This window comes from Anguilla rostrata, chromosome 4 (assembly GCF_018555375.3).
Source record: "Anguilla rostrata isolate EN2019 chromosome 4, ASM1855537v3, whole genome shotgun sequence".
In the NCBI taxonomy this organism is placed as follows: domain Eukaryota; kingdom Metazoa; phylum Chordata; class Actinopteri; order Anguilliformes; family Anguillidae; genus Anguilla; species Anguilla rostrata.
Window position 1 is genome coordinate 52,552,354 of NC_057936.1, and position 23,312 is coordinate 52,575,665.

Here is a 23,312-nt window from a genome sequence, read left to right on the forward strand (position 1 = left end):
TACATTGTTAGAACAGCAACCTCCATTTGTAAGCTTGTGTTTTGTGCTGGGGAAGAGACCTTATGACAACTGCACAGAACTCAAGGGCTGGTTTCTGCATCCCAGCTGCATTTGGCTTTGATATCCATGAATCTAACTTCACTTACTTTTGACCAATATAACCTCTTACATTCTGTCACCTTTATGATGGACCATTTCATTGGGACAAAAGCCATTCTATGTAAAATGCAATGTGATGCCTGTTTACAAGCACATCTCATATACAGAACTGTTGAAAAAATATATATATTTTTTTACATATGATGAAATAAACATTGTAGCAGTTTTCATTGATATGTTGTAATATATCTGAAGCAGTTCATTTGCTCTTAATTTATTTGTACTCAAGTTGCACTGGTTATTGACCCCCTTCACTGGTCTCTTAGTCTTAACAATACAAATCCATTCATCAAATAACAAAATCTCCACAGATCTCTGCTGCTTTAAACACAATGTGTTTAAACAATGTTATGGAAATGGAAGTGTACCAGCAAGTTCACATACATATCAGCTTAAATGGAATAAATAAATTAATCAGTGCATTTTCCTGAAGTGGAAGTGATGTGAAAAAGCCATGCAGGAGCCACTACCACGGGAGATTCAACGATCTAGAGTCTAGACCAATTGTGATAACAAGTCTGAAGCTAATTAACTGAGAGACAGCACTATGTTTAAAAGATTCTATGCGTTTGCTACTGCTCTGACCTGAACCACACAGATATTCTGACGGTACTTTACTCTTTTTAGTGTTCTTTACGCATTTACATTTTTATAAAGTTGACTCAAAGCAGCTTTTATTATGAAACATAAAACTGCACAGATGTGGTCCTCTGTGTTAAATGGTTGTGCCCTTAGCTCTCACATCTGTGCTCTGAAAAATTACTGAGACAAACCCTTTTGAATACTGAACAAAATTTGCTCTTATATCAGCAAAAGCAGACAGCGCTAATCAGTCAATATACATGAATACTGCAATTTTTAAAATCAATTGCTACCCATCTACAAATATTTTCTCCAATAATAATTTCTTTGTGACATATAACAGCTGGCGAGCAACACAGCTCCGTTCTAGTTGAGTCTGAGTCTGTACAGGTTTAACGGTGGAAATAATGTATTCCTGTCGCAGTTTTCATGCTATCTTAGCAAGCAGATGTTTAGCACACTTGCAGCTGAAAATTGAAGGATCTGAAATCCTACTATAGCGAGGCCCGTTTCAGTTACACTTAACAGCTCCACATCTCGAGTGACCTTTATTTAAAATGTGACTCCATCAATACACCGCATCCCTGAATGTGAAACAATGTGTCACCATCTGCTAATAGGTCATTTTAATTGCTCTCCGAATGGTGATAAGATGGAGATGACCTTATGTTTATTGATTCGGGTAGGCTAATCTGATGTTAGCAGTTAACGTGCCTAATTTAAGGAGTGCGCCACTCGCTCCAATTGCCCTGTTTCGGGGAGAACATAAAAAACAAACGGCAGTTCTGGTTCTCCGTCACTGTCAGCATTACAGCCACTCTGAAGGTCTCATCGCCGCATGCCGGTGGCGGAGCCAAAGCATGTTACGCCCCTGGAGGGGCCACTTGGTGGAAAATGACAGGGGCGTCTATCAGAGAGGCAGTGACGCTTTGGTCGGTAACGGCTCTAATGCAAGGTTGCGAAACGCTTCCATTATGATTTAATTATCGAACACTCTGTCACGCTAGCTGGCATGACACGGTGACACCGGGCTGACTCAGAGAATAAATACCAGCTTTGGCAGCGCAAGCAGGGGATCCAAGAAAGGGGTCCTTAATGAATAAACCGATGCCACTTTATATGCCACCTGTTTGTCCATTTTTTTGTTTACCTCAAATTGCGAAAATTCCAGCCCTGCTACCGCCTGACTTTCTAAAGATCTGTTTAGAATTTTGTCCTCCTTCTCTAACTCATGACAGTTTGAACATGAATAATAAGAACAAAAGCATTTTTCAAGTCATGAACTGAACAGGACTTTCCAAAATGCACCACATTACCTGGCTATTTAGGTTCAGTGGAAAGAAATCAGAGTTGTGTTCTTAAAGAGTTGAGTCGAGACAAAATTTATTTGCAAAATTATGTCAAATAAAAGCGAGCCTGAGAGTTTTTGCTCAGTTCTACAGTCACTATTTGGATGTTTGTGGGCCCATAACAGTGAAATCAAACCAAACACAAACCAAGGGACACCTACTGCAGTTCAGCTTGGGACCTCAGAAGCGAAATGGGGCAAAGACTCTCCCCTGGATATTCATCTAGTCCAAGGGCTTTAGTACAAAAATACAGAAAAACTATTTCATTATGCAACCTGGTTTTCTCGCCTTTTTTAACAAGCTGGGGTCCAATGCAAGTTTCTCATCCGGGGAGACAAAACATACCTTTAATTAGAGTTGCACAAATTATGCAGGACTATACTGAAACAGACACAGATCCTACGCTTTCCAAACATGCAATTAATAAGTAAAATAATCCCGAGGCACCCATTACGTTGAGTAAACTGGACTTAATCCTCAGTGAACAATGTCACACAGCCACGCGAACGACACCAATACACATGGTAATTTATGCACTTACGATTATCCCACAGGGAAGGAAGGAAGACTTAACTTTTTTGTCTTTATTCTGCATTTCTTATTTCCAAACACGTTTCCGACCTCGACGTTAAAATGTGTGATTAATCTGCATGTGTTGCGCACACAAATAATCAATACAGTGCAATCAGTGTTTGTGAGAACATGATTACCACTCTTTTCTGCTTGCAGGGCATCTGGGGTCAGTATTGATCACTATAATTTACTCAAACAGCCAGGGCCCGGCTCCCCGCAGCTGGCACTACACACTGTAACCGGGAATTAAACTGCCAGACAAGACTCCTTTAGATACCATAAATCAAATGAACTCTAGATGCCATCCATGGGAAACGCCTTTAATTATGTTGCTGTTTTCCCAAAAGAATTATATGCAAGATTTATGGGCAATAAGAGGCGCTTTGCCTGACACATTTTTCTTTTGTACAGCCCAATGTGCACTATTCACCCCTTGTCATCAAACTTCAGATGTGCTCTTCACAAAAAGTCATCCCTGTTCGTAATGAAGGACACATTTTAAAATGGCCCATCGCTTATTTAATTATCAACCTTCAGTAAATTACATTTTGTGAATTTAGAAAAAAGATATAAGAGCACATATCTGTTTCTAAATAATGAATAGCCATATGCATCCCATTCAATGCAGTACCAACACATATTTTTAAACAACAAGCATAGTCGGTTCTATACCGAGACAGATGGTCATCTCCTACTAAAAAGTTCTCTGAAGTATCCTTGCATTGGAATTCTTGAGAGAGCTCTTTACACATGGATAACTGCCATACATTTCTGAGTGGAATCGGAGTATTTATGTCAGCTGGGCTTGGCTGAGGTCTACGCAACTAAACTGGATTTAAGCTGGCACCATTCAGCTCCATCTCGTTATTCAGGGTGCACTGTGTGACAGATAGGCCAACTAAATCAATATGGTCCCTCTTTACACGCTAACTGTATCATGAAACCTTGACCACCGGCACAATCAGCCAGCAGACAATCCCTAATCAGTCTAAAATGTATCCATTCAATTGGGCCCCTGCCTCATGAAAAAAAAAAAAACAGATGGTTTCTTTTCCGTTGCCTCGTTACTTAAAACAACCAATCCATGAGTTAAATGGCACAGGTCTTTAACCTCGCCAACTGTGGTTATCAATGGGAAGGGTCTAGTAGATTGTATCTGATTTACGTGCTTTAGAAAGCTGTGGATAGCTTTGGCAGGGAAGCAAACAGACCCACGAGGGGCTTCCAGTCTGTCGACAGGACCGAGCACCTCCTGTTACTCTGTCTAACGGGAAGAAGCAGCGCAGACCAACCAAGGCTTAACATATGCTGACATCTGCCCTACAGAGTGATCCATGGATCAACCTTCAGATTTGGCCGTGGAGGCTTCAGACTAATACTGCTAACTCTGCTTGGGAAACGAAGGCAGTGATAAATCAATGCGCCTTCCCCATGGCTGACTCAGAGAGGAACAGGAACGATTTGCTTGAACGTCTCGCCTTTCCAAACCTTGTTCCTTTCACCCTGAATTAATATTCACTCATACTTGCAGACCTGGCAATTATTAGGCCTGTACGATTCGATAAAAGCAGAATATTTAAAGTTTATGAATTGCTATTCTTGGTATGCACTACATGTAACATTATATGTATTGATCGAAATGTGGTATTTTGTTGAGGTACAAATGGCATAAAGCCTGCAATGTGTAATACTGAAAGCATACAGAAACATTTAACTGAGCAGTAACTTTACATACCGACATTACAGCCTGATGAAACAGGGCTTGGAAGATTAACATTATAGGCCTACGGTTGATGTTGTGTTATCCTTAGACATAAAGTCTATCTTATAAAAATACCCAGTCCTTATAATAGGCTATGCTGTCCATTCACCCTGTGGTCTATGCATAATTGAAAATCATTGGGTCTGTGCATCTCTAAGGCAGTGAAATTGGAATGACTTTAACAATATAGTTGTACCAGTAATGCCATTCGTAAATTGAACATAAAGCTGTACTCAGTTATTACAGCCCCAGATGAGCTTGTGGTTTAAGTAGCATTTACGCCATTATACAGGGGAACTTCCAAACATCATTTCCGTTTTCTATTCACTGCATGGTAACTGATACAGATGTTATAACACAAAGGATTATTTTAACAGAATCTGACAATTACAAGGACATGCAGTGAAACTGATATGCTTGACATATGCTCCAAAGGACCCAATCCCAATCGTGCAACCTCTCAAATATCTGAAATGTACGGTTAAAGTGTTAGGCATTTTACAAATTGTAATATGATCTGTGCTGCATGACTTTTTCACCATACATTCAGAAATTCAATTCTGTACAATCCTACACAAAGCTGATTCACAGCACACGATTGTCCAGATTGAATAAAAAATTAACTGCCTCTGCCTTCAAGCAGTTTGCCCTATATGCTAAAAATATGAAAAAAGAGCAAACTGGCAGCGAAACAGGCTTGACAGCTTTTTCTTAATGTTCTCTCACTGTGCTCCACACACAACGTTTAGAGACAGCATCCCGCGCCCCAGGGAGAGAGTTGGATCTTACGCAGTACACAGGCTAAGCCGTGTGAGCAGGTGTTCCAGTGGGACACCCAGGGTCTGGTGCACAATATGGCTTCATTGCAGACGATTCATTAAAGAGGCCACCTTGCCACCATGAAAACAGTCCACTGGCCACCAAAAGACCGGGGAGCGGCTCTGTCTGTTGACACAACTCACGCTGCGAAGCCCCGCTGACCAGGAAATACTGTCATCCAAAAGCAGTCCTCACCTAAGCATCCTTCCTGAAATGCAAATGCATAGTACGTAAATGCAGACAAGCCTTTAACAGTCATGTCTTGAGGGAAAAATCCACTGACTTATTTCAGAAGACTGCTTTTGCACCATCCTAGCTTATGTTCAAACTGCAGGACATTAAGCACCTGGGTAAATGCTCAAAATAACAGGAGACTGACACTGTGCCCCACAGAATTGCTGAAAATCCATGACTGATGATGATGACAAAGCAAAGCAGGAAGCTCACATGATTTAAGCACGAGTGCACACATAGGGTATCTCTGAAAAGGGACAAGCATTACCATCATGTGCTCGTAAAAGGCACATATAGATGAATCCCACATTTTATGTCCAAAGAACTTGAAATGTGATGCTACATTGTGCCCGTATGTGTGTGTGTGTGCGTGTGCGTATGTGTGTGTAAGTGTGTGTGTGTGTGTGTGTGTGTGCAAGTGTGGACAATATATCATTTTAAGATGAATATTGTAGAAGACATGGTGCAATATGAATTTTACTCAGAGATACTTAATTGCCCCAACCAAGTATGAATGTTTAATTGATATGCAATGTATATTATGCAAAATAGGTCATGAGGAACTTTCTAACGTCCCAGTGCTGTCAGAAATATATGCTTTTTTCATGTTATTTGTACATCAAGGGAATAAACCTAGCTATGTTTTAGAGTATTTAGTTAATTGATCCAGTCAGTAATTTATTTCCTTATGATCATACAGTAAATAATGAGCAGCTTGAGAATATCCTCTGCTTGAGAAGCCTGTTTAAACAGATATGCTAAGGCTCTTAAAGCAGCACGTCACTCTGCATAATGCTCACGACACGCACAAATAGCATCAGAAATCTGCATTAACTTGTACCGCGTGGAGAATCAGTCATAGGGGAAGTCCGTACTAACTCACTTCTCTAACAAAGCAATGTCAAATACAAACTATAGCCGGATACCTCCCAACCAAAGCTAAATTATTCACATTCAAGTATAACACTAAGACATATTGCAGCAAATGGCTTTATCTTGAATACTGAGCAAGATCTGCTTGCATTGGTAGCCATACAGATTTTCACATTTTAAAAGACCTATAACTTACAGAAAGGCTCACTCATTCGAGCCATATATGTGGTACTTGGAGCCTTGGACAGATACAAAACAATACCCACTTGACTTGCTCTTATTTCCAATTGTCCATGTTTAAAATTAAATAATAACATTAGAGCAGAAAAAAATCACAATCCCAAAACCAGTGCAGAATCCTCTTCTGTTTTATTGTAACTTTGTGCGATACTACATGTTTCTCCTACACCATTTTGCCTCTGGATTTGCAGCCTGCAGAGTAACAGGCATGACAAACAGTAGCTACTGTGGATCTAATTCAGCGATGACCTTTAACTACACAGCCACACATCAGCAGCGCTCCAGCAGCAGTGGCAAACCCGTGGCTGTCAGTACCGGAAATCCTCCATTAGAGGTCAGGCTTTCATTCCCCCGAGTTTCACACACAGCATGGGAAAATCTGTTTACAATGGATTAAAAGTCTCAGCATATTCAAAGTTTTTAAACTACTTAACTTACTTTGGGGGTATCATGATTTCTCACCATACCAATATGTTTTGTATATTAATTTGTATTTCAGGTATAATAATATTTTTTTACAATTGAATATGCACACACATTTATATTTATGATTTAACTAAATGCTTGCAAAAGAAACCAATCAAAATAATTGTAGAAATATATTTTCACGACAGTCACTACAGATAAGATGCTACTTCCATGCATCAATAGACAAGAAAATCTTAATCTCCTGCCTGGTGATTTTTTTAAGTCTGTTTTGGAATATTTAAGTGTGACTTGCAATAAACAGGATTAAAGGAGAAAAATGCATATCTGCATGCCTTTCATGACACAACATACTGTAAACCATAATAACACATAAATACATTTGCTGCGCTGTCTGTTGTTGGTACAATAGCAAGGCCTCATCATTTACACGGGAAGATTTAGACGCTTTCCAGGAATGCAGATTTGTTGGGATTCATTTTGCTAATGATCATTGGTAAATGTGTTTACTCTGATTAGAAAGGCTTGCTGTTCTGGGTATAGACACAAGCAGGAATCATTTGGTGTACTTAGCTCCATATTTTACATATCCATATTTTTTCTCCCTCAGTAAGTATAATTTCAAAATGGAACAGTTTTTCTCCCTTACACCTTCAACGTTATATTTCAAAAATATGTATGGACATCAGTGACTATACGTCTGAAGAAAGGCCCGCTTGAATTAATAGAAAATAAGATTAGAGATAGCCAGTCTGATATAATATATAATTTCAACTACACCCTGTATTAATATTAGGTTCGGGAAAGGTTATTAAGAAGAATGATGCATGTGAAGTAGGTGTTAGCAGGTTGAAACCAAACCGCCAAAATTTGTATGCATAGAAGTTATAATATAAGCTAGAATGTTTGATAACTGGATTTGTCAATCATGAGTAAGACCCTGAAATGCAGGTTTTAAGTAGACAGAAAAGTAGGTTGTGAACTGCCTTGCAATTTTGAACACATAAATCCACTCTTAAGTTGGGAATAAAACAACATTCACAGCAAGCCAAAATCAGCTGAAACATAAAAGAAGGTACAGTACATGTTTCTAAGGCTCCAAGCCAACCTCACATGCACTAATGATGGAGTAATCAAGGAAATCTAAAAAAAAGTACAAAATAATTATACAGAACTGCACAAGGAAATAAAGAACTACAAAAATAATAAAATTTTATAAGAAACTTAATTTCAAACCAGGCACCAATAAACCATTTGGCAAATCATGACCGATGTGGTTCCGACACTTCTGAGGCAGAGATTCATTATAAAACTGACAAAATTTGTAGCTGCATTATGTCACGATGGATGACAAAATGAACTATGTCATATAATTAAGGAGCATTCCTTTAGATACTGCGATTCGAAATGAATGACTGTAATTATTGATTTCATCTATACCAAACAAACAAGGATAACAGAAGTTGTGTCTGACAGTGAAAAGGGGGATATCATCACTCCACAATCCATTGAGCCTGCGAACACATTAACATATTTGCGGTTCGGTTTCCATTTTTTGTCTGTTATATTATCTGAAAATAATGAAAAATGGACTGTCTAGCAAGCAGACTGCTACCATCCCTCACGGCATCAAAACTGGCTTGCTCATCCGGTCGGGACTTCCCTTATCCCACCACAAGGAAACAGGCACAGTCTGAAGAGAGGGTGGGAATGATATTGTGTAGGAAGTCCATGATTTATGTTCAATAAATATTGTATGCTGTGTAAAAAGATCAATACAGGCTCAAAGAAGGTTCAATGGACATTATTTTATTATTTCTTTTATGGTAAGTTTTAGTAAAAGGGAGAAAAAGAACTTTGCAGTGTTTTTCTTTACCTCTATGGTTTGCTGAAAGCTCACAATGTTAAGGTTCTGACAAAACAGAGATTTCAGTGTACCTGGAAAGAACCCACACAATAAAAGTGTCCAAAAAGTAATCATGTTTCACTCATAAACATGCTTCACTTCTGCAGACTAATTGGATACTGACAAGTAGGCCCGCAAGGTGTGAAACACAATTTTGGCAAACATGTAGCTGCAGTAATTCATGCTAAGTACTCTGGTTTTGGACTGGGCACTGTGCATTGTAACAATCTAAACCTGAGACTTGAGATGAAGATGCTTGTTTTTTCAGGATGTCCAAGTTTAAGGCCTTAACAGCTGCCGTACGCCTTCTTTAAGAAGGAGAGCAGACATGTCTGCCCACCCTTAGTATTTTTTTTTTACTTTAATTCAGGCTGGTATAAAGCAGGGAGGGTAACACAACTGAAATGGTGCCGTGGTGGGGAATAAAACCCCCACCTGTATGGGGGATATGGCTTGAGAGTTGTTCGGCCTACAGACTCTCCCACATGCAGTCATCCTACAGACTGTCCCACATGCAGTCACCCTACAGACTGTCCCACATGCAGTCACCCTACAGACTGTCCCACATCCAGTCACCCTACAGACTGTCCCACATGCTGTCACCCTACAGACTGCCCCACATGCAGTCACCCTACAGACTGTCCCACATGCAGTCCCCCTACAGACTGTCTCACATGCAGTTCCACTACAACCTCTCCCACACCCACACTCCCTACAGACTGTCCCAGATGCCTTGTTCTATAGAATAAGCAGAGCAGTAGGGTGCATTTTGATCCTCCTCTTCTCCAGAAATACCTTTTCACGTCAGCAGCCGTGAAACACACAGAGAAAAGCTGGGCTGCGCTTCCTCAGAGGCTGCCCTGTGTTCTTTCTGAAAGCAGACGCGACGGATGGACAGGCGTCTGAGTCTGGATGAGGGAGAGGCCTGAGATAAGCAGCCGGCGCGTGACAGGGCGACGCGGCGGCCACCTGCGATCTCCGACAGCTCCGCCGCCGCGCGGCTCCCTCAGGCGCTCCACGCGCGGCTCAAACCCCGCCCCGCCGCCCACTGACAGGCAAGGCGCCTGTGAGGCAGTCGTTCGAGGGATAGACGCGAAACCAAAAGGCCAGCGGTTCTAATTCAAAATGGGGCACCACTGCTGTACCTCTGATCAATATGCTGCAGTTAAATTTTACAGTTAATTTCTCCAGACAATATCAAGTTGCATGACCATCTGTACACCTGTGCTAGATTAGGATTTGCACAAATAACAGATATTAAATGACATATTTCAAAAAATGATGAAAGATATAAAGCAAAATTAATATCGAAAATCTTGTACATCTGTTTATATCCTGAGCACGCAGGCGAATAACAATGTAATAGGCTTAGTTCAGTTTTCCAATGTGAAATGACTCTTCAGGTAGTTAACAGCTAATTAGCTATGTTCCTATTAAGAGAGTGAAACTAAATTAGGACATTAATCAGCAATCCTGAAGGGACATGGTAAACAAAGGAAATAAAGTAAATAAACCAATTAATAGAATGGTTTAAGAGAAACCAAACAGTACAGTAATTCTGCATTTAACTTTCCAACATTTTATGATCCATAAAGGGAACTGCTTCTCCACATATCTTTGTATAAATTAATAAAACAGCGGATTAATAGTTTAGAAAAAAAGGTCAACATAATGATGTCCCACAATTAATGCTTCATCAATTATGTACTTCTCATCAAAAATAAATGGAGGAACACTCATGGGGGAAATTCATGTAAAGCAATGGTAACCAACCCTGTTCCTGGAGATCTACTGCAGGTTTTCATTTCAACCCTAATTTGGCAAACCTGATTCTACTCATTAGCAGCTCAACACGATCTCTAGCTTGAAATGTGCTTTGTTAGGATTGGAGTGAAAACCTACAGGACAGTAGATCTCCAGGAACAGGGTTGGTTACCACTGATGTAGAGTTAGGAATGGTGAAGTGCAGGTGAAATGTGAAGGTATCTCCTACTCACATGAGTGTAACGCAGATGGAAAAGGCTGTTTGCAAAAACGCGACAGATCAAATTTCCATCATTTCAAAGATTTTGCTGAGAACTTGCTATGAGCACAGCTCTGAAGGCAAGATCAAAGTGTTGGACCTTGGCAAGCTCATACCTGACTTGACTGCGGACCAGTAGTGCGGATGTAGAGTTACATTCAACGTGCCCCGTTAAGCACTTGCATATTATGTCATATTATCTTGCAATCGGGGCTGTTCATGAACACCCACTGTCTCTAACATCCCAGCTGAGAGGAATGCAAATTAAGCCAAAGTGCTATTAAAGTTTGAAGCCTTCAATCTTAAACAACTAATTAAAAAATTGAGACACTGACATTTCTACTCTCTTCTCCCGTTAATGTCATTTCAGTTGTACAAAAACAATTTGCACTCACTTAAGGCCCTTACAAGGTCATACTGATAATTGGAAAGCATAATTAGCCATTTCAATAATCTACACCCCTGCTTGCCCTTTAATTATTATTTCAGTTGCAGAGATGCCTCCAAAACAAAGCTGACTTAATGCATTTTTGGGCACTGAGTTTAAGGCAAGCGAACAATTATTGGCGCTCGGGGCAATGCATGCATGGATGCAGGCACTGGCTCAGGCACTTTCCCCTTGTGACGTGGGGAACGCGGCACCCTGGCCACGGGTCCTTCAGCAAATCATGCTGGTCTGCCCCCTAGTCCTTCTTTTTCTGCCCTGGCGCGTGTGCACAGAGAGCCAATGAGCTGGGCCCGCGGTGCCACTGCGCCGGGGAGGGGGTGGGGCACGAGCGAGGGCTCAGGTGCTGCTTCCTCATGCACTTAATTCCCTCCCCGGCGAGGCAGCCCGAGACCTGCTCTTCTCATGTGGAAACCATCCTGGCAACCCCCGGTGGCTCCTGGAGCGGCAGGCTCCAAGCAGCCCGACCCCCCCCCCCACCCCCCACCCCCGCACGCCGTTCACACGCCACTTCAAGAGCAGCTCGCTTCTGCTCACAGCCAGTGCATGTAATGTATTCCAACAGGATTGTTCAGGATGCTCAGTAAGTCCCTGCAGTTTGACATCGTCCCTGCGCTGCTCACTCGGCTTTTTTTTTTATCCCGGCTTCTTGAGAGGCTGAGTACCCTCTTCTTTCATCGCTACCCATCAACCCGGCTATGAGAGTCCGCAATTCAACGACTGAGAGAACAAGAGTCGAGCGGTCCATCGATCTCTTTTCAAAGGAACGGTGACGCATGAGGTCATGAATGTCATAACATGTAACACACATGCGGCAGGCTTAAATAAGCTTATAAAAAAAAATAAAACATTTAGCATTGGCTGTATAGCCAAATCTGCTGAAATAAGACCTTGGACACTACATGAAGCCTTGCGTGAAAGACAGTGCTTGGGGTTTAGTGACTGCTATTAGTGTCACCCCAGACGAGCACAAGGTTAGCAATCCAGTGGGATAAAAAGTCCCACTGGAGAAGTCTCACGATGAAGCAAAGGGAAGAGCGTGGGGGAGGAGAGCAGAGGGGAGACAGAGGAGGGAGCGCCGCTAACAGTACCTGATGCTGCTCATGCTGCCGGTCTCAGATCCCAGCTTGCATCGCTCCAGTTGGGTGGCAACAATCTGGCGTTCCGCCTCCAGTTCCCGAGTCAGTCTCTCAAACTGCAGCTCCTGCAGGGCGAGGGGGAGAGAGAGAGAGAGGCAGCCTGCACGTCAGCATCTCCCGCTCAGACAGGACCGCTCTGGCCTTCCCATACCCTCAACCAATCTCACACATAGTCTCACTACACCCCCACCCCCCCTTAAGTTTAAAAGGCCAGCTGGCCATTGGAGACATGGAGAGAGAATCTCCTCTTAAAATACAGTGAATTTGCAGGAACTCTGGGAGTTCAGGATTCGGTCACATCGCTCTGTTGCTTGTTTGCTTCTTTGCATTCCAAAAGCATTTCCTTTTGCCATGAACAAACTACATTTCAAACATTTCAGAATTCAAACAAGAAAGCCAAGAGGATTACAGTATTATTTTATTCAAACATTAAATGCATTCAAAATGCTCACATCCGTTCTACTTATCTATAATGAGCATTGCATGTAAATTATGACTAATGCTCACCCTCATATAAAATGCACCCAGAGGGAGAAAGAAAAATCAAATTGCTGTAACAAGACATGGAACTTAGTCTCCTGGTGATAGGTGAGTCATATTTAAATGGGTTTAAACCAAAAAATCCTGGGGAAAAACATTTGGTCCATGCTTCATTCTCATTATTTCAACTCAGAAAGTAATGCCGTATAGAAATAACGCAGCTTCAGCCAATGTTTTGAGCATGTGACAAGTATATTACCTGGTTCATGCACTGCCACAAGTGTAGACTCTCTTTGATGCTTAAAAATAGTCAAAAGAAATGTGTTTGGCTGACTTGAGCCACTATGTTATGCATGTTCATGTTAAGGACAATTACCCCTTAGGAGAAACAACAGCTAGGGACATCAGTTTATCTATGGCACGTGACCCAGAATGATTTAATCTTGCATCACTACATCCCTGTGGGGTCACTGAAGGCATTGGATTGTCAATCACCTGACTATTTATGCAATTACAGATAATTTTTACCTTTATAAAAGCAATTAGAAGCTGCAATAGACGCTGGGTGAGGGGAAGGAATGTCAAACAAATGTGTACATTATGTATGTTTTTTTTTAAACAATAATGAATAATAGTGAAGATTTTCTGTGAAAATATGTTATAGCTGATTTAACAATTATTCTTGCCAACACTGTGTGGTTTGGTGCCTTATGTTATAAACAAACGCAATTACTGTATGTGAATGCATAAAAAGATCAAAAGATTGATGCCAAAGAGAGTTCACTTAATGCTCACATTGTGACACTTGGAGGGGCACTTGGGCTAGCAATTTCCCAAAAGCTGACTCGTGGGAGTACTCAAAAACATTTATTTTCAAGCATTGCCCAAGCTGGAAGTTGTGCTATATGGCGCTTTTAAGGAGCACAGTAGAAAAAGTTTCACGGTTTGACCATAAAGCTACACAACACTGTAACTGGATTTCAGGATTTAATGAGTACTGCTCTTCCAAATTGATTCCCATTGCTTAGAACAAGAAACCTTAACCCTCAACACTATCAAATGTCTGCAGCTATAAGCACTCAAACAGCAGGTACAGGATCGTTGCTGTCAATCATTAATTAGTGGCCGCTAATAAAACAGAAAATAAAGCTTCTGAGGACTTTAATTTTATTCAATCAAATCATATCAGCCAGACCCAAAATCTTTGTTGTACTGCAATAGTGTCGAAAATATATTCTGGTTCTGTTACTATTGTTCATTTTCTATTATTATTATTATTATTATTAGTCATAGTAGTCGTAGTAGTAGTAGTAGCAGTAGTATAGAATACAAAAGTTGAATAAGAATGTGAATATTACATAATAATAAAGTGTGTCATTGTGCATACTGTCCTATGCTGAAATGTTCACTATTATACTAAACCTGTGAAAGTGCTATTTCTCAGTCCCAAATTCAAAGCTCCATCAACTTCACAGGGAAACTGTTTTCTATACCGCCTCTTGCCTTTGTGGACCACTTCAGAAAGAACCCATCCACAGGTCTTCCCAGATGTCACAGTCCTCTCTTTGCTCCCCTATCCAAGCATCTCATGCAACACGCCCACTCTCCACTTTTCAAGTTCTCATATGTTGACATATCGCTCCTGCTGACATCACACTGACCAAACACCTGTGCCTTTGATCCCATTTCCTCACCTACTTCATCGCTTCCCTAATATCATCACTGTCCATTCACAAAGAGGCCAGAGTCACACTGTGTTGTAGAACCTGACTCTACGGCTTGTGTTGCATCCAAGCAGCCAAACCGAGCTTCATTTTTGAAGCTCATGTCCTTGTCTTGTCCAGAGATGTTGCTCAATAGCGCCAGTGCGATTGCCCAAGTAACTGTGTATCAGCCCCCCGTTTCAATGTAAGTCAATCGTACTTGCTTAGCATATGACCCAGACTCAGCCTGTAGTTCATGCCCATATAAGAGTACCTCCTTTTCCCAACTGCTCCAGTTTGTTCAACATGGCAGTGCCTGGTAAAACTGCACTTCCATGGTTTCAAAACACTTTTCACCAAGCCCATGGAAAGTCAATGGGTGATGTCAGAGTGACTTGGTCCACATTTTTTCTACAGTCTATGGTTGCATCTTTACACTGTTAACCAGATATGACACCACTGCTTATATCAACCAGGTTACTGCCTACACCGCACTTCACTCTGGAAAAGAGAATCAGCTATAAATGAATGTAATGTAACAAGTGTGTCATTGTGAATACTGCATCGTGCTCAGATATACTGAGTATTATACTAAGAGTGTGCCTTTAATACTGTGTATAATACTGGGATATTTTGAATATAATACAAGATTCCCTCAGTATACAAGTCAGATGCATTTTTTTTTCATGACAATTGAGGACTTTTTACATTCCAAGAGCTACCCAGAAGAAAGTAAGATTAAACACAGAGCACAAGTGAGAACAGTACCGCAGTGTGTGCCTTTTGAAGAGAAAACAAAAGAAAATTCTGTGAAAGATAAACAATTTTTCAGAGGGAAAAGGGGAGAGGATCCAAGAGGAGAGCAAAGACGCTTGCAAGAATGATGTATACACGAGAGAGCAGAACTGCTCCCCCTGCACAATGGTGGGTTAATCAAAAACAGGGAGTTTTTGTTCTGCCTGCACTCCACGAGGCAAATCAAGTGACAGCAACTGAAGCACCCTGGTGCTTCAAGTACACAGAGATGGTGCTGAAATCATTTCACAAGAGAAAAGGCAGCATAACTGAATGAACAGTTTGAACCGATGAATGTTAACAAAGAAAAAACTAAAAGAAGCAAAGTAAGTAACTGAAATGAATTACTGAAAAAAGTAACTGAATAAGTAACTGAAAGCAAAGCTGTAAAATATTGACATGCACAGAGCGTGCACTGTAAGCCAAATTACAAGTGCAAAAAGTAATAAAAATAGCCATTCTAAACGATTTACCAAGAGCACCTCTAGTCTATACTAGTCTATATTAAATTATTTCCTAAGCGCAATACATAATACTGCATTTCATAAGAAAGTGAAAAACAAATATTCAATCTTCTATTGCCCAGAAGAGAATACAAGATTTATAATGCAGTTCTGAAGCCACATGTTCTGGAGGTAAAACTCCCTTTGCTTTAAGCTATAGCAGCTACAGTACCTATAAAATCCTTACATCAGCATGGCTGTCAATTGAGAACTCAATTATTGGTCTATTCAAGCCTCATGATTTATGTCCTCCGTGCTGTTTTCATAGAGAGGATGAATAGTAGGTCCTTTGTTAATGTCAAAAATCATAAATGTAAATGGGAATACAAGGTCTTTCCTTTACAGATAAAACATGAGGGGATTGAGTTCTGAATTCATGTGAAATACAATATCACACAATGCTCATTAATATGACCAGAGCTTCTGCATCCTACATTTTATTTTTATTTTTTGTTGCAAAAAAATTCACAAAATTTCAATTAAACCATGATAACTACACATACTGTATTTATATTATATTTATTATATTATATATGATATATATATATTTATATACTTGGATTTTAAAGTTAAAAACAACACAATTAAAAAGTTGTACAGCAGCCATTCCTTATAAAATGTGAAGTAAACTCTGTGAAATGCATTGTAAATTTACATGAACATTACTAAAATGCTTATTTATCAATAATTTGTTTTCTCTCCATACAGTCGCAACAAATAAATTATAAAAGATTTGCAGTCATTTTGACCGAAGACACAGTGCCCTCAAGACCAAGGCACATGGAGATATTTAAGTAATACGCAAAGTGAAACAGTGCCCTTGCCAGTAATAAATCTAAGAATGAATTCCCTTACCACCCAGAAGAGATAATCACTGTTAATATCCAGGATAAACGAGGATTGCAGAGTCTGCCTTGCCCAGGACAGAGGCAGTCATTTAAAACTTAACTGCTACCTATGTGACAGAACTGAAATTAGTTCTATTAGCCTTGGGGATGGGGACACAAGCTGGGGCAGCTTACCCAAAATTTGGTTGAAAATGTGTCACAAATCAGTTCTGGTGAGGGACCAGAGGGTGACAACCACAGAAATGCTTCAATCATGCTGCTCGTATCGTAACGAGAGAAGGACCATGGTTTTCAGACACCCATAAAATAATGTATTATTTGCAAAGCGGCTTAATAAAACTCCCTCAATCACTCCACAATGCCTCTGGGCCACAAAACTGGACAGAAGAGGTTAAAATGGGAAAATAAGAAAATTCAATTCAACCCTTTTCTGGTGCCAAATTTGGTTTAATTACGGAATGTCTGGAACAGATCAATAGAGGGCTGATCTCTGCTCATTTGGACCACATTGCTCGGTGGGGGCCATCGATTTCTTCAGAAACCCATTCAAGGACCAAATGAAATGATCCCATCCACAGAGCATCCACTCCCTCCCCCACATAGTAACCCCATGTGCCCCATACTCAAAACCGTAAATTGAGGAAAAGCCCACGTGTCATCGATCCAAAAATCACGGTACAAAATCCCCATAACCGAGGGGCCACATCTACTAAATAGTCACTCTTAACTTTATTCAATTTCTATGTGAAAATATCAACTTTCTGCAAATAAAATGAAGCCAACTTTTTGTAGCTATGCGCACGTGGAAGATGCTCTGCCATCAATGGTGCCGCTGTCCTGTCAGCCTTTGGAAAATGCCTCAGTGGAGGTTAAAACTTTTGATCATTCACTGCATCAAAAACAGTAGCTTAACAGCCCAAGACAACAAGCTGGTGAACAGCAGTGATGGCTGAACAAATATTACTAAGCTAAATATTGAAAACTAAAGACCAGTCTAAGTTCTCAGCTCCAGGCAACAAAATTGCCAAGGGGGAAACAGAAAATTTCCATTGCAATCCTCCATCCTTTCTAAAAATCTTTGACAGAGCAAACACCTGCCCTCCTGCTCCTTTACATTATTAAGATGAGAACAAATGCTTACCTGCACATGTACCATACTCCAAAGACACAGCTAGGAAATAGCCCAGTTTCTGCCACTTCACCATCCTTCCATTTACCACTGCCTATTAAAAGAATTCTTGTACTCATTAGGGGAACTGCAAGCCAGTAGTGACTGCCTTCATGCTGGAAAGAATAGGAGTTCAGCCAGGCACAAAGGTCTCCATGGCAACAGAGAATTTAGACCCCTTTGGCATTATTTATGCAACATTTCATCACAAAAGGACCCTCCCACCAGCCTGCCTGCCAAATCCTGCCGCTCTCCAATCACTCTTCTGTCTGCCCCTCCATTCTCTTCTCCTATTCCTAGCACCATCTGCGCTCCCCCACCAAAAAAAGTAGCGGGTGGGCGGGGGGTGTTTCAGGTCCCTCGCTGAAAGGCTGCGAGAGTGGCAGAGAATTCCAAGTGCCTTTGGGTAGAGATGGCAAATATGTTTCCGTCCCCTCAAAATCTCCCTGTACTGCGTGCCCTGGGAGGGTGCTGCGCTAGCCCTCACAATACTCCACGTGTCCATGTCCGAACACAGCCTAAAAGAGACAGACCAAAACATTTTGCCTTTCGAGCACCGGATCTTGTGGAACTGCGGAAATACAACACAAGACTGGACAAAATTACCTCCTCTGAAAGACTAAGTACAATCGCAGATGTTCCAGAAGCCAACATTCTCCTTTCTTCTGACTCAGCCCTTTACCATACAATGTACACATTATTATTTCAATGCATTATTTATTTTGTAGACAAATTCAGGGACAATAAGAACAATGTTAACAAACACATTGATGTGCACCCTTGCTTTTATAAATGTCCTTCTTTTTTCTTTCAGTGGTAAATTAGGCATTTTGGGAATTCAAAGGCGCTCGCTGGAAGACAAGCTGCTTTATGCAGGCAATCTAAAACGAATAAAAATGGGGTTTGGGAGCTTTAGTTAGCCGGAGTAAATGAAAGCTGAAAAGGACACTGACCTTCTGCTTTAAAGCCAACGCAATCAGTAAGATCAGTAATGAAACCGGACTGATGAAAGGTTACTCGCTCATCGCTCATGCATACCAAACGCGATGCCCCGCGCGGCGACAATCAGCCACAAATCTCTGCCTCCGACCGCGTATTTACCGAACGTGATGGAGAGCGAGGAGGATGCACAAATGTTCAGCTGCGCCATTACTGGCTGATGGAAGTGAGATGGATGCGATGCACTCGGGGCAATACGCAGGCCGCTCCTTTTGTCCTTTCGCAAAAACTTCCGCCAGTTTTCTGTATTGAAACGTATGGTGTAAATGTACTTTTGTTTTCCCACTGTGGGTAACTTTTGACAAGCTTAAAGCTGTTACTGTGCGTGAGTTCACAGGACAACCTCACCAAGATCAAGATATGCTGCTGATATGAATGCCGTGCATGTTCAACATATCAATTATATATATATATATTTTTTTTAAATGCCCACAAGGTAAGTGTTAGCCTAATCCAAATGATATATTTGTTTGACCGGATATAATGAAATCACACTGCAGTTCTGCATGAGTCATGGGCTACAGATTTCAAGACCTCTTTTTTGTACAGTCCAATCACAGCCTCAAGCCTCCTCAGATAAACAGGGAGATTGAAACATGCGCTGGACGCTCCAACAGTATAGCATTAAATATGAATTCATGTTAAAGCGTCAAAGAACAGTGGCATCTGTGACCTTCCTTTGTGATCATACATGTGGCAGTTCACTTTTTCAGGACACAACATTCCAATAATAAGTATTCCTTGTTTACTGTTTCAAGGCATAAGGCCAGTCCAGAGTTAATCTATACCAATCAAAAAGTAAAAAAATCTTCCATTGATGAACTTGAACCAGCCATTGTGATCGCCCTGGCATACTAATCTTTGTTCTCACTCATTGATTGCATTGAATTGCAAATTCTACATCTTAACTATGCTAATGACTTGATATGTGCTTGATATTCACCTCTAGCCCGGAGTAAATGTAACGTAAAAGCGGAACTGCCTATGAATGTGGCTAATTTGACAGTGGCTCCCGCAGACATATCTTATCTATGACGTATGGCATTTTCACCCAGACATAATGTCAGCCGAAGTCACACTGAGGAGCTGCAGTTCGCATACTGTTTGGACGTGTGAGTGCCTGTGCAGCTAAAAGCTTGCCTGCCCAGTGGAATCAGTAATATTTATCAGAAGGGGTGAGAAATGGGGGGATTAGTGGGTATGGAAAGTAGAGAGCCATAACTTCTGACATTCTGTGATTTTTTCCCCACCTTCCAATTTACTGACATGCTTATCGCCTGGGTCTCAGCAAGGTGATAGTACTGAAGTCAGGGAAGAGCTAACCCAAAATCAGTTACAAAGCTGCAGTAAAGGTAACAGAGCTGCTACAGCTTCCCAATGTCATGTAGCATTTATAGCGTGTCACAACAAATATCTATGACAACGCTTTCACAAAAGCAAACTTCAGTGTGATTTATTCATTATAAATAAATTGATTAATAAAAAATAACTTCACATAACGTCGGGGCGCTAGTACCACATGCATGTTTTAATACCCATTATCACATCAAAGGAGGTGAAGGAAATACATGTTTCATGACTCTTCCACATGCAACTAGTGATGACTGCCCCCAATGTAGCATCAGCAATACAAGGTCATTTTATTTTACATACCAGTATGTATCCCAACATGCCATGCAAGAACACCTCATGCATGTGGAGAGGGACAGCCAGGAGATAAATATCCCATATAAACGCTATAAAAAGGCATCTAGTGAGCCTCAGCTCCTCTATCACCTTTCACTGAAAGAGGGCACTGGAAAAAAGCACCCTCTCGTTAGATACTCACACAAACTGCTGTTTGCCTAAGGCCCATGGCTTTTTATTAAGAACCAGAATTTTATTAAGCCAATCAAGAATTAAGTATTAACCCAAGGCACAGTATAAATGTGTGTATTTTCATTCGAATAAAAAAGTACTAAGATTCCCCCTTGAAAAGTCACAGCATGCAATGCAGCATTAGAGGCAAGCTTCTATTGACGGCATTATTTGTTTATCTAGAAATGAACAAATGTTTTGAAGCAGCTGCCAATAAATCAAACTGCTTAGCAACAAGTGAACCCTCTCATATGCACTCAAAGGTTCAGTCTTCCCTGGGTTTGATACTGGCTCGTTTGCAAGCCACTGTGCTTTGGCATGATTGCATAACAATGCCAATAGAGGGGGGACAGAGAGGAGCATGTGCATTGCAAATGCTGATCCCCAGGGCATTTCCCCCCTTTGACAGAGGCATTATGTAACTCACAAAAAAGAGGTTAAAATCAAAAAGCCATGACAACACAGGGCGGGCTTTCACAGAGGGGGGAAAAAAACCTCCAGCAGCAGCTTTGCTGCACTCGCAAACCCTTCCTCTTGTTTTGAGACAATAATTAGCTTGGAAGTTGTCTTTATGGAGATGATGAATATGCACTGTTTGAAAAACGGCAAGTGGTGTTTTTCTGGTTTTTGGTCTTGGTCATTGCTGTACAAGAGTAGTCAGGTGCACAGTATGTTGCATGTATTTGGCAAAAAATATAACAATTTGCTTTCCGTGAATGAAATGTGCAAGAATATTATTGCAATGTATTAATAATATCCATAATTACAGTATGTGAACAACACTAGCACCAGCCTGGTCAATTTATTTAAAAAACTGTAACCACTATTTTCTAAAGACAATATATTAAAAGAAACAATGCAGGCAATTTGAACATGACTGAAACTTTCTTTTCTTTTTTAAAAAATTAAACTTTTGGAATTGGAAAAGGTCTTTATAGAAAGCATTGCATTCCATCACTCAATCACATTGATCAGGACGCAAACCTATGAGCAATGTCTTTGATAAACACCAACTTGTATGTAATCTGTCACTTAAAGGGGAAAAAAAAACAATTATTAAACTTGTGGAAACACATTCACACTATTTGTACCTGCTGCGAAATAAAAAATATTCTGTGCAACAGAGCATTCAATCTCTTCTATGATGAATAGCCTAATTAGTCCACTTCTAAAGTAACTCTGCCTAACTCAGTGCTTCACTCAAGCATTCTCGGGGTATAATAGACAATTTACCAACACACATTGTATACAAGGCATTTATAGGAACGGCTGGGAAATTATAATCCTTCCTCTCGCCACAGAAACAGTGAAAGTGATGTTTCCCTAAAACTGTCACACTAAAAAGAAGTAACGAAACTCTCACAGACAAAGAACTACATTAGGTAATGACTTTTATGACACCGGTTTCTCACAATACAAATTACCAGTTCCTACAATGGCTGGTGAAATGGAGGCCAAAAACACATTAAGGTTGGTAAAATATTTTGATTTCTGAAGCATTATGTTGTTATTTTAGACTGCCAATATTAAATACTGAATATCTCCGATAGTGGAAGTTCAATATAATGTTTTGATGAAGGTAAAATGACAATAAACAGATCCCACAGCATCACAAGCATGCTGTACCAAAAGCTACAACAGTGATACAGTGCCAGATGACTGAGGCATGACAGAAACCTTGTCCACATCAAACTCTGTGGATAGGTGAGCTTTTTCATCTGATATGGGGTAATGGGTCAGGTCCATTATCATTGTTCATACATTTGAAAACAATGCATGTCAAGGAAAAACATTTTTATACTATTGTACTGTAATTTTGAGAACTAGCCCATAATAAAATCCAGATATTTTCTTAGACTTAGACCACTCAGAATAACCTGACTGCTTCATGCGGCCATTTGCATTACACAGCTGTAACATGCCAGTCCTGATTGTCATCACTGTGAATCAACGTGCTTTATTGTATCTATTAGATGATTAGATTAGTCCATAATGACTGCCCTCTTAAAACTTAACTTTTCAAGAACTTCATATAAATTTTAAAAAGGGACAAAAATAAACTTGTAAATAAATAAATAAATCTGGCTTCCTCCTCGCAGAATCAGATTGAAGTGGGGTAAAATATCACACTGAAATGTCAGCATCTAAATGCCATTGAATAACAGTTTCTGCACACGGCACAATGGCAGATTCCCTTCAGTGAGCATGCCTCTCGTTGCAGTGCTGGCCAGCCACACGCTTCTTGGGACAGAAAAAACAGCTACCGCTAATGCAGACAGAGGACAAGCCCCCTTCCCACAGGGCCATAAATTCACTGGCATTCAGAAACATTTGTTTTGATGGATTAAACGGTTTAAAAGCAGGGCTAGTTTCTGTCACCGGATGGCAGGGAAGTAAATGTCTGCCGTTAGATATTGAAAAAGGGAAAG

At 40.6% G+C, this 23,312-nt stretch overlaps 1 protein-coding gene across 6 annotated transcripts in view; it reads right to left on the bottom strand.

The window, feature by feature from the left end:
- Positions 1–23,312, bottom strand: part of ctnnd2a (catenin (cadherin-associated protein), delta 2a) — a 268,642-nt gene that overhangs the window by 163,632 nt on the left and 81,698 nt on the right. For 5 of the 6 annotated variants that reach the window (XM_064333165.1, XM_064333164.1, XM_064333163.1 and 2 more), the window contains exon 3: positions 12,483–12,595. In XM_064333165.1, coding sequence (XP_064189235.1) covers positions 12,483–12,595 — 113 coding nt within the window. Of the gene's footprint in view, positions 1–12,482; positions 12,596–18,000; positions 19,391–23,312 lie in introns of those variants that run through there. The other variant, XM_064333166.1, reaches the window with a different exon arrangement.